We start from the raw sequence: 12,911 nt of genomic DNA, 5'->3' as shown, positions 1-12,911 counted from the left end.
TCTCAGGCCCTCGACCTCATTATCATAATCAGTATCTCACTGTTGCGGCGTGCAGCCCGACCCAAAAGTATCTTCACAATACAGACCCTCGGCCTTACTCAGTCAAAAATCACATAAGCCACTCGGGCAATAGTAAAACATAACACTCAGCCCAAAATATTATTTAAAATATTATTTCAAGTGTTAAAGCAGAATAAACATGGCTGAGTTTTGAAAATTGTGGAAAATAACATGATTGAGTTCAAGTATAAAGTCAAAACAATGAGGAAATATCAACAAAAAACCCCGAATGGTTCAAATAGTTGGCACTAGGCCCAAATATGACTTTCAGCCCAAATAATGATGATAGCAAATAGTTTTCAATCAAATACGTGGTAAAATCATCAATCGAAAAGGACCAAGTCGCAATCCCCAATAGTTCACGACCCCACGCTTGTCATCAAGCGTGTGTCTCACCTCAATATAGCACAACGATGTGCAATCCGGGGTTTCAAACCCTTAGGACATCATTTACAATCATTACTCACCTCTAACTAGCTAAATCTCTAGCTCGCGACGCCTTTGCCCCTCAAATTGGCCTCCACACGCGTCGAATCTATCCAAAATCAGAACGTGGACGTCAAAATATGCTAAGGGAACAAAGCCCAAGCAAAAACAATCAAAATATGACACAATTCCCGAAATTACCAAAACCCGAGCCCCGGGGCCACGTCTCGGAATCGGGTAAAATTTACATTTTCAGAATCCTCATACCCTCACGAGTCTAACCATACCAAAATTATCCAATTCCGGTACCATTTGGTCCTTCAAATCATCATTTTATATTTTTGGAAGATTTCACAAATTTTCTTCCCAAATTCCATCCCAAATCACGAATTAAATGATGAGTTCAATGATAGATTCATGTACTCTAGCCAAATCTGAGTTAGAATCACTTACCCCGATGAATTTTTTGAAAAACTTTTGAAAAATCGCCAAAATCCGAGATCTCTAGGTCAAAATATTAAATAAAATCCAAAACCTCGTATTTATAGAGTACCCCGCGAATTTCCACATCTGTGGACTGCACAAAAACGACCGCGGTCCGTACAAAACCAGTGCGGTCCACACAAAAATAACTGCGGTCGCACAAGTTTTTATCTGCAGTGACAAGCTTTAGTAATTTGGCCATAACTTTTGATATAGATGTCCAACTTGCGATATCTTTACCTTTCTAGAAACTAAACACGAAGGACTACAACTTTTGTTTTTGAATTATCTCAAAATTCCTTGTAGATCAAAAGATATGAGCTTCCGAAGTAAGACCAGTGAAATGTTCCCCACCGCCGACGCACTGCATTTTGTGCGGTCCGCACAACACCTACCGCAGATGCACTTCATTTTGTGCGGACCGCGCTGGTGGGTTCTGAGGCCTGCAACCCTTCTGGACCTGCTACAACTATGATTTTCGGCCTAAAATATCCCGGAACCTACCTGGAACTTCAAACCAATTGTACCAACACATCTCATGACATCGTTCACACTTGTTCAAAACTTCGGAATGCTCATAACAACATCAAATCACCAATTTAACATATGATTCAAGCCTAAGAACTCCAAGAACTCTTAAATTATGCTTTCGATCAAAAAGTCTATCAAATCTCGTCCGAATTACCTGAAATTTTTCACACACATCCCAAATAACACAACGGACCTACTCTCATTTCTGGAATTCCATTCCGACCCGATATCAAAATCTCACCTATCAACCGGAAAACGCCGAAATCTCAATTTTGCCAATTCAAGCCTAACCTTCCACGGACTTCTAAAATGCATTCCGATCACGCTCCTAAGTCCCAAATCATCTAACGGAGCTAACCAAGCCATAAAAATTCCAATCCGAGATCAAATACACACAAGTCAAATCTTGGTCAAACGTTTTAAATTTTAAGCTTTCAACTGAGACTGTTCTTCCAAATTCATTATGATTAACCTGAAACTCAATACCAACGATTTACATAAGTCATAATACACCACATGGGGCAAGTCATGCCCGAAAACTGGCGAGCGAAGTACAAATGCTCAAAACGACCGGTCGGGTCATTACATCCCCCCACTTAAACACATGTTCGTCCTCGAACGTGCCCAGAGTTGTTCCAGAAGCCAATCAATTGCTGAATAACTTTACCATGCATATACCCGGGGGTGATCCCATGTCACCATATCTCACAAAGGTTCGATAACACAATGCAACTAAAAATCACAATCCAACCTAGCCCATAAATCTTAGAACCCCATTTCCACTTCCGAAATCATCCACAAGATCAGAATCTCACATCTATATTCAGAATAAACCCGGACCAGCTGTAATAACCCATACTTGCAACCTCAGGTGCAATTACATGATAAACCACGTAAATCAAACGTTCGTAGCGATAACTTCTATTCACAGCAGCTGCCCACAACAACCGAATACCGGTAGAAAACCTCTTATCAACTAATGTCTCATTCCAACACTTTCATATACTGCCAACGATAAATGAAACACGCAATAAACCATAACCATTTTTCAAATCAACCATTCATGAAGCCACTTCTCCTTTGGCAAATACCATAGCAAATTTCCGAGTCGAACCTCGATATTATCCTTCTAACATGCTGGAATCGAATCCGTTCGTATTCATTAATGATCCCAACGATCTCCTCTAATCCAACACACCACTTTGGTGACATGATACATCAATATAGGCCTAAGTCACAACTTGCATAATATGTGCATCAATAAGCAACAGTCCGGACATACTCAAATCATAAAAATGACTCAAATAAAAGAGTTGTACCTCAAGCTCACCAGTACCACCACAACACAAGGCTGAGAACTCGTCTCACATCATAGGAACAGAACACACGAATCTAACATGTAGGGTCATACCTCCACATATATTCGCTGCAATGTGCGACCTTATCCAAACACTGCTCCATATGAAATACCTCAAGTCACTCTGCTCGAAATTAACGACCACGCGCAATTGATGTCTAGAATAAAAGTAAATCATCATAACCACGGTAAAGCAAGTACATAACACCGCACAACCCGAAAGGGCATAACAAATGCGCCATCCGCCAAGTAATATCCAATACTCCTCCCGCTCGAATCCTGCTGAGAGACCCCAATAACACCGCACCACATGTGCCGATAACCACATACGGTAGAAAGTTAACTTTACCGATTTTCTATAGTTTAGTGACTTTCTAAGTAATGAATAAATATTCTTTTATTTGATTACTTGTATTATTCTAAATCACTAAGAAAAATTAGATGGAAAATATAGGAAAATATCAGCATCACCTCAAGGCCATATGGTATTTATCCAAAACTATATCCAAAGTCATTATCAGTAGTTTGATTTTTCCTCTTAAAACAGGTTGGTACGGATATTTAATTTGATTCCACGAGGAAAACAAAGAAACAAACATCTTTTATGATAGAACAATGACTCCTCTTGTTTTGTAATTAAAAGCTTCTCGTAATTTGGTTAAAACAAGAGAAATTTAGTCCCAATAGAAAAATGTTTTTTTAGTCCTAATATAAAAATTACATTTATACCTATTATTAAGTTGCCAGATGGAAGGAAATTAACTTTAAAGGGCGAAAAAGTCAATCAACTTTTAATGGATATTTTTATCCTTCAATATTTAGTCTTTTAATATTCATGCTTTTATAATAATATAAATTATTGTAGAAAACTATTAAATGTACTGCTAAATTATATTATAGTAGTAAATTGTATAATATATCAATATATTTTGATAGTATATTGTATACTGTAACGATATATTTTGATAGTATATTGTGTTTCTTCTTCAGATTAAAAAGCTTCAAGCTCAACAATTGAAGGTCTTCAAAATTTTAATTCCAATAATCAACTTAAATGAGCTCCAAAGGCAACCAAATTTCAGTATAAACTTTTCAAAAGTACTATAGACAATATTTTGTAACACTCACTTTGAATCAAATAACAAAATCTTCAGGTTGATAATTCACATTAAAGAGTTTCAAGCTCAATAATGGTAGGTCTTCAAACACATAAAAATCATATCTGGACTTTTGTCAAAAAGACTTTAACAACATCCATTTCACATACCACTTAAAACAACAAAAAATTTATCTTTGTCCCTTAATCGAGAACCGCCGTTGCTCCGCCAATCTTTTATATACATTACAAAAAAATGACGAGCTACAGTGAATATATAATATTGCTAGAGAGAACTATAAAAGAAACAACCCAATATGAGGTTCCTTTGCAACAACTCATAGGAAAGGAACTTTCTTGCTATAACTTAAAACAATATGACCCCTTAGATTTGAAATCTAGCAGTGCACCCCATACCTAAAAGGTCTGCTACCTCTTTAATTAATTTCGGATCAACTAATATGATTAGAGTCTTGATTAAAACACCCACATGAATGTTTAAATGGAGAATTATTGAAAGGGGGAGAAGCTTAGGAGTTATTGGCTAGCGAATAAACAAGAAGAATTCTGGTGGAGATGTCTTTTAGGCAGAGGGGGTGAGCGAGTAATTAATTTTGGTGGAGTATGCATATTTTTGTAACTCTTTTGAGAATTGGTAAATACGATAATTAGTTTGGGCTGAATAGGCAATTTGCATTGTTTTCCCAACTCAAAACTAATAGGCCCAAAAGGCCCGTTGCTTTATCCAATGGAAATCTTTCGGGAATGTACCAAAAAATACATTATTTACTAATAACTAGCTATTTTAGTCATGCTATTAAAAATAGCCAAAAAATGACCAATGGTATACCATATTCAAAAAACATAGGCAAAAAAAGTTTTTTTTTTTCAATGGATATTATTGTCATTCGTTGAAAACATAAATGAGGCAATATACAAAATTTGACGAAGTTTGAGGTGAGTTAGACTAGTTTGGAGTCAAAGTTGATTACCAATAATATACAATATTAAAAAATTAAGTTTTTTTCTTCTTCAATAGATATGGCTGGAATTCGTTGAAAACATACAGATGAGGCAATATAAAAAATTTGAGCAAGATTGGAGGTGATTTTGACTGGTTTTGTATCAAAATTCCTAGTTAAAATCGAGAATAAAAAATTCTTCTGCGACACATGTATCAAACATGTATCTCACACTATTATACATGAATATACACGTGATACACATATTATACATGTGTAATACACAATTGATACCTAGTGTGATACTGTGATACACATAGCATCTTTTTTCATGTTCATCTTATAGTTCAAATTTTCAATTCAAATCACCTCAAAACTCCGTCAAATCATCCAAAACTGAGTTTCAAACTCCCTAAGATATACCCAATCTATTCCAACTACATCCACTCAAAAGAAAGCAAAAAATTGACTTTTTTGGCTACAAATAGCTAATTGGCTATTATTGATAACATTTGGCTAATATTAATAATATTTTATGAATTTGCCAATTTTTGTACTAATATGAAATTTTCCCAAAAAGAAAAATAGTCTACTTAATAATCTAATTCCTTTAAAAGGAAAGGAGAAGGGATTGAGTCTGCCAAATCGAAATAGCCCAAAACTCAAAAATTTCGATTGTTAATAAGAAAATTTACGTGGCATAGCAAAATCTAAGAGCTATTAATGGATCATAGATCTTTTAATTTAATTATTTATCATAGCTACAATGAATTTTTAATTTACTTATCATAACTAATACCAAGTACACAGAGTTATTTCACTGTATAATCTTTTCTCTCAACCCTCTTTCTCTCTTGTCTGTCAACTCTCTCTCCTTTTCCCTCTATCTTCTCCCTAGCCAGCAGAGAAGTCACCGCCAGCCGTCTTCTTTGGCGGAGTTCTGTGGAGCCCAACTAAACAGCGGCCTCTTTCTCTCTTCCCCACACATCACCACCCTCCACTATACCCCCTTCATCGCGAATCAACCTTAAACACCGTCACCACCCATCGTCAGATCTAGATCTGAAATCACGAAGTTGCGACCAATCCATTACCGGCGACAAAAACAATGGAGGAGGAAGATCGAAGGCGTCACCGGATTTGGATCTAATGGAGATGCCGAAATCCATGGCTTCTTCTCTGAGTGTATTCATCGACCTGAGACTTATTCCTCCACCATTACTTTTCACGCCGGAAAAAGAAGCCGCCTCTTTCTTCTCCACTCAAATACACACGAAAAAAATAATAATAAAAAAATACACTCAAATACAGCGAATTGTCCAATACACTCAAATATAGCGAATTGTCCAAAACTAGCTGTGAAATATAAATATATAAAATGTAGCTACGGATTGTTAAAAGCTCCTTGAAAGATAGTCATTTCTAAAAGTTCCCCTTGTTAATACCCCTGTTTATTGAAACTACCAATGTTAATTTGATTATTATAACTTCTCCGTCCCTAAACGACAATATAACGACCAAAGAATTATATTTCGAATTGCAATATCATAACTTCACAACATAATGTATAGCTTGTAACAAAGACTCCTCAAGATTAATCCACAAGGAAATTCTCATGTTTCATACAACTCCATAGCATTTAATTAATTATCTCAAAATCCCCTTACTGCCTTGGAAAATTACATCTCAAAGAATTCAGGCCAAATAGCGAATAAAAGGAAGAGTGAATCTAGGATTATGTACATAAATTGCCAAAATTCCCAGGTTAAAAGCATTACAAGGCGAGAATCGTCCATCTCCAATGAACTTGAGACGAGATGGTCACTCTAATGAGATAGCAAACTCCTGAAAGGTCCTTCCTCGGTGTTCAAAATTTCTGAACTCGTCAAAGCTAGCACAACCAGGACTCAGTACAATGGCATCCCCTACAATCGTAATAGAGATCAATATGAAGTTGATCTCAAGCTGAGACTGCTACTTGCATACTTGATTTCACAACATTAGTTACTCAACCATTAAAAGTAAGGTCCACTATTCTCTAATTCAGGCCTCAAATATATGGTCTTCTACAACTCCCTTAGTTAGTAACTGAATTCATTCTCAGTTATCAATGCAATGACAAGGTAGATCATGACAACCTAAACAAGAGCTTTTGCGAAGTAAGAGACAAACCACGTTGTGCTATACTCCTTGCCAAGCTCACAGCATTCTTGAGACTTTTAGCATTCAAACATGGGATTGTAAGACCGTTAGCACAGAGTGTCTTCTGAATCATTGCTCCTGAAAATCCAAACTGTAGAATAATACATACCCGGGTCAAAATTTTCAAAAGCAAAAAGTTAATAGTGATGCCTTGAAGCACAAAGCATCCGCTGATTTCATCCCGAAGCTACAACAACTGTCACATACAGTGATTACAGCCCTATGGTGTTGAAGAGGTTCTACCAGCTGCTCAAATCCATTAGAAGCTTTTGTCTTCACCTCCTAAAGAAAAAATGCGAAAAAAATAAAAAATTACATTTTAAGAAAATCTTTGGGCATAGTGCATGGGCGAGAGAAGGCATGATTTTTATTTATTTATTAAAAAAGATTATTGTGCAGCACTTTGAGTATATACAGGACATTTTTCTAATTTTCTTTTGGTAGAGGGGAGGTGGGGAAATGGATGTTTATCTGAAAATTTGGCATTTTGATTTCCTATTGCTTATTTCATATGTTTCGCGTGGAGCATAAGGTTCTTAAAGCATTCCAGATGACTAAGAGGTGATTTTACCACATCCGAATCCAAATATTTTATGAATTTTCCGGTTTTAGAACTATCAAGCATCTTCTAATCTGATCTCTAATCAAGCAAGAGCATCTTGGAATCATGCTACAAGCTCTTGATAGCCCCGAAACAACTCAATTCTGTGAAGATTGAGACGGGGACAAAGCCAAACACGATAAGTTAGATTAACATTAATGAACCAGTAAGAATTTTAACCTTTGCAAGACCACCAAGTAGAAGCACCGATTTCTGTTCAAAGCCAATCAATCCAGAATATGTTGCTTCAACATTTGTTGCCTTGCTGTCATCAACCCAAGTTATTTCATCGTTGTCAACACGAACTGCAAAAGAAAATACCATTAAGCATCCACCGGAAGTATTAAATATTACGGAAAAGAGTTAAATCCAGAGGAAGAAAATTTAGGGAAAAGATTCTTTAGCAGAAAGATATACATTTTCCCACATGATAATGCATGTTTTATCTTAATGTTGTGTCTAGAATTGATCTGTTGGAGAAAGAAATGAGTTTCAACCTGTCACGATCACATGCTCCATGAATTTGTACTTGCATTAGACATTCCAGTCAGATATTTGCATAATAAAGTTGTGCGAGGATTTAGTTACTTATCTAGACGTAGATTAGCAGCTAGGATTATTTGAGCACGAACTTCAGAAATAAAAACTAAATAAAATGCAAATCAACAAAGAAATGCAGTACAAGATTCCCAGCCATTTACGAAGTCTTTTCTATTTCCCTTTAAAGGGTAATACTGTAGGCCCTTTGATACTCCTTTTGATATCGTATAGAGTTTCATTCCAAATGGGTAACACACATAATACTCGAGCATTGCACCTGTATAAAATCAATACCCAACCCAAGAGAAGGAAAAGTCGATTGTGTTCTTTTTATCATGTTCCTTCAGCAAATGAATGCTTACATTGACTTACTTTTCATATTGTAAAATGTTAACAAGATTTTCTCTCTGAGAAATATGAAAGACAAAGGATATAAATATAGTAATTAACCAAAATTATTAGTATAAAGGAAGTCCTTTCAACTCACCAACTTGCATTCGATGAGGCAGAGTTCGCAATTTGGAAATTGTTGAACTTAAAGCGTTAGCATCAATCTCAATATCCAACCCAATAACTGATAATGCAGCCACTGCAGCATTAGTGTAATTGTGATTCCCAACTGCCTTCAGCTCACCTAATTTTAGTTGTGAAATACATCTTATTGTAGGAAGCTTTAAGTCAGCAATCTTGGCCTCCACATCAACCTTCCAGTTACAGGTAAAATTTAAGATACTTCGTTACCAAAGACCACCAACAAAATTCTAAGAGGATAGGACAAGTGAAAATATTCGTCTCAGTTCGATCCTTTCAGGATGAAAGCACAAGAAATACTGATATTTCCTTTGTTCTTTATGATTGCTTTAAGCTGTTTCCTATGAACCAGTTGGAGAAAATAAAATAACTCATAACATCATGGATAACGAAATTACTAGAAATACCTTTTTTTTTTCCAACTTATTGCATTGTCATACATTCTCCCCAACAATTTTTTAATGGAATGTGGACAGCAGAATTTATCCCATTGGCACGGAATCAACAAACAATGTCATCCATATTTGGTATGGGAAATATTTGCTTTCTGAAGGACCTTAAGATGCATGGTTAAATCGACCAGCCCACTCTCTTCACACAAGTGACAATGCATGACTCAATTCTTTGATTTCTTGATCTTTAGGTATTAAGAAATAAAGCATCTTACACTGACACCAGGGCGAGCTCCAATCCAAGCAAGATTAACGCCATTTGCATGATCCATAATTGCTTCATCAAGATACTGGTTTCCTGAATAGATGTGAGGATGTTAGGAAAGCGAGGATATGAGATGGACACCAGTGAACTAATAATGATCTTTGATTTAGAAAAAAAATTGAGGCTCAACATCACAGGCATCACACTATTGACCCCAATAGGTCATTTTGTTCTTTTACCAGCTATTTTCATTCATCTTTTAAAAGACCGATATCATCATTGTTGTTTCAAACCTTTATATTTCTTTATCCATTAAAAAGTGGACGATTTCCAATACTTGCATATTTGGGTTCCTTAGCCAAAGCAAACATAAATTATAATGGTCATTTGAGACAAGCAAGCCAACATATTGGGTAACAATAGCTTTAGACAAGTCAAATATGAATGATACAATGTGCCCCATGTGTTTCCTCTTGATGAGAAATGCCAAAATTTAATCACTTACCAAGAGGAAGGATACCAATTTTCTGTCCTCTCATGTGCGAAAAAATTCGGCACTTGGTTGCAGCATAGTTCCTCATAGTTTGGTGCCTTTCGAGATGATCAGGAGTAAGATTAAGGATCACAGCAACCTAGACATGTTCTTATAATTAGAATAACACGAATATGTTTTTAGATGCACTAGTTATCAAAAAACGGACAGCCAACTTACTGAAGGACAGAAGTATTTGGGTGGGATTTCTAACTGATAACTACTGACCTCCACAACAGCAACCTGAAAATAAGAATATGAACAAAATTTATCAAGTATGAAAATCTCATACGCATAAATTAGGGGCTTGAATAAGTACAGGAAGGTCATACTTGCCTGTAAAGGTCTTTGGTGAGACCAAGTTAAGCACTGAAAAGCAGCTTCTGAAAGTGGAACTCCAAGGTTACCGCCAACGAATGTCTCGAAACCCAAACAGTTAAGCATCTACCTTCAGAATAGCACAGAGAATGATGTTTAGTAAAAGCAACATAAACTCAACATGTATGATCTCTGTAAATTGTGAAGAAAAGTTAACACTCCATATGATACTGAAACTCTTATCCAACTATCAATAACATGCCTCAAAACTAAACGACTTGCTCTACCTCTGGTTCTTGTGCTTTCAGTAAACCTATGATATGCAACAACTTACAAGAGACTTGAAAAATTTACAGAAAAATCCAGATTTTGACAAATATATACTAGATTATTAACATATTTGCAAAGATAAAACAAAGAAAAAGTCGATTATAGGGTGTGTTTGGTATGACACAAGTCATTTTCCAGAAAAACATTTTCTGCTGTTTGATTGCCAAAAAAAAAAGATTTCTTCCAGGGAAAAATGACTTTCCTCACTTTTGGGCGATAGTTATTTTCCATCATAAATTATCTCCACTCTTAACTTCATGTCACTGCTCCAACCACTAACTAGAAATTATGATTTTTTTTAATAATAACTAGAAATTATTATTAATCTTCTATACTCAAAAATATCATCAAAACACTCTGATTTTCTAATATTATTATTAATCTTTAATATACATTTTCTCCAAAAAATACTTTTCACTTACTAACCAAACACTGAAATTCAAGAAAATATATTCCATGGAATACATTTTCCAAACACACTCAAGAGAAGACAAAAAGCAAAAAATTTGAGCAAATAAATGAATAACCTGTCCTGCAAATGTGGCAACAGTAGATTTTCCATTAGTTCCTGTCACAGCTAAAATCTTAGTACAACTGGGAATAACTTGCGCAGCAAAATCCAACTCGGAGAGTACTTGCTTCCCCTAATTTTGAAAAAGACAATTAAAAGATTGGGTAATGGAAAAAGGCTGCAAGAATCAGGCTATGATCCTGCAATATTCACATGATTCCACTTCTTTTTCTATGTGTACATAACAAAAATTGTATATCAAATTGGACAAATCACCCCCCAAACTCGGACTAATTATGCTTACCGAACATAACATGGAGAAAAGTCCATACTTTTCCAGCGGAACTCCAGGAGAAACAACTACTATATCTGCCTCTTTCAGAATCTCATTATCAAAATTACCAAAAACTGTCTTCAAATCAGCATTATGCTCATCCAAGCAGACATTTTGCTGCATACAACCAAGGACATCTTTTTACTAACACTAAAATCAACAAAATGAGTCACTGAATATTATCCTGAAAACATATACTCCCTCTGTCCTATTTTATGTAGCACACTTTTTCTTTTTAGCCTGTCCCAAAAAATGACATCTTTCTATTATTAGAAAGAATTTAACTTTAAACGTTTTGCCCTTAGGGGTCGTTTGGTATGATGGATAAGCAAAAACAATGCTGGAATAAAAATTTAGCAACGCCTTATCCCTTGTTTGATTACTAATCCTGGGATAAGTTATCCCAGGACTAGAAATAGTATCGAGATAATTTATACCTGTCAGAGGGTGAAATAGTAATCCTAGGATAAGTTATCTCGGGATAAAGTAGTAAAATTGACAATGCCAGGATTAATACAATATACCAAATAGTCAATAAGAAATAATCCCAGTATAACTAATCCCAACATAATAATCTCAGTATAACTAATCCAACATAACTAATCTTAGTATAACTAATCCCATTATAACTTGTCTTCAAACCAAACGACCCCTTAATGTGATGATTTATAGTCAAACAAATGTTTTTGACTTGTTTTTAACGACAAGTTTCTTAAGTAGTTCTTCCTTTCTTAAACTCCGTGCTTAGTCAAATACCGTCGCATAAAATGGGACGGAAGGGAGTATCAACCATAAATTGTTAATTGTACCTTAAAGATTGGTCTCAAATTCTCATTTTGATCAATGGCCAAAACTGAAGCACCCCTAGCAAGAGCAAGCTTAGTAGCAGCTGTTCCTGATTTTCCAAGACCAACTATCTGTAATCAAACCAACAATGGAAACCCTTTTCAACATTTATAAAGATTTTAACCAAAAACTAAAATGGTCTTATTTCTAAATTACTTACAGCAACTGTTTGACCTTTAAGGTCTTGTTTAGGAAAGCAAGATTGAATATTTGTATGTGAGACAGCATTCTTGGCGAGTTTGAAGCTCATTCTTTGGTGCTCAGTGCTAATATTGAAGCTTTTTTAAGCTATTATTATTTTGAACTCTTGAGTGGGATTTTAACGGTTCCATACTTCTGTGGGCCGGGTCGATAAATTTGGGCACAACCAACTCGTTACGATTAATTATCATTAATTAGTATAATTTAATATAAATACTAAACGTGAGATTTTTTTTTTAAAATTATCTACACACAAAATGAACTACGCACAATTGGTTTAAATCTGAAAATATAAACTTGACTGGAGCCTTTTTTTTGTTTGTTTTCTGTTTTGGACTTATAATTAATAACTAAACTAGTTTAATTAGTAGAAGTTCACCACTTAACTAATTC

At 35.4% G+C, this 12,911-nt stretch overlaps 1 protein-coding gene across 5 annotated transcripts; it reads right to left on the bottom strand.

The window, feature by feature from the left end:
* Positions 1 to 6,481: 6,481 nt before the first annotated feature.
* Positions 6,482 to 12,598, bottom strand: LOC107820841 (uncharacterized). Of its 5 annotated transcripts, none has more exons than XM_016647184.2 (13): positions 12,478 to 12,598; positions 12,281 to 12,388; positions 11,442 to 11,588; positions 11,154 to 11,270; positions 10,315 to 10,422; positions 10,159 to 10,221; positions 9,952 to 10,078; positions 9,457 to 9,539; positions 8,746 to 8,962; positions 7,899 to 8,023; positions 7,325 to 7,399; positions 7,088 to 7,208; positions 6,482 to 6,840 (listed from the first exon to the last, which is right to left on the bottom strand). In XM_016647184.2, exons 1-13 carry the CDS (start codon positions 12,565 to 12,567, stop codon positions 6,737 to 6,739), a joined length of 1,485 nt encoding a protein of 494 aa, XP_016502670.1. In that variant the 5' UTR covers positions 12,568 to 12,598; the 3' UTR covers positions 6,482 to 6,736. The 5 variants fall into 5 exon arrangements, 3 of the variants coding, with proteins under 3 accessions (XP_016502670.1, XP_016502673.1, XP_016502674.1); XR_001656000.2 differs by having other exon boundaries at positions 6,748 to 6,840; positions 7,088 to 7,131; positions 7,227 to 7,399; XR_012710251.1 differs by having other exon boundaries at positions 6,825 to 6,840; positions 7,088 to 7,195.
* Positions 12,599 to 12,911: the final 313 nt, after the last annotated feature.

This window comes from Nicotiana tabacum, chromosome 6, assembly GCF_000715075.1.
Source record: "Nicotiana tabacum cultivar K326 chromosome 6, ASM71507v2, whole genome shotgun sequence".
NCBI classification, from domain to species: domain Eukaryota; kingdom Viridiplantae; phylum Streptophyta; class Magnoliopsida; order Solanales; family Solanaceae; genus Nicotiana; species Nicotiana tabacum.
This window is presented reverse-complemented; position numbering and strand designations above follow the sequence as displayed.

What these genes read in the sequence shown, in the direction of transcription:
- LOC107820841 (XM_016647184.2), bottom strand. Translation starts at nt 12,567, where the DNA reads ATGAGCTTCAAACTCGCCAAGAATGCTGTCTCACATACAAATATTCAA. An exon ending in TTAAAGGTCAAACAGTTGCT is followed by an intron (nt 12,389 to 12,477) that starts GTAAGTAATTTA and finishes GTTTGATTACAG; the next exon opens with ATAGTTGGTCTTGGAAAATC. An exon ending in AATTGGTATCCTTCCTCTTG is followed by an intron (nt 9,540 to 9,951) that starts GTAAGTGATTAA and finishes ACATCTATTCAG; the next exon opens with GAAACCAGTATCTTGATGAA.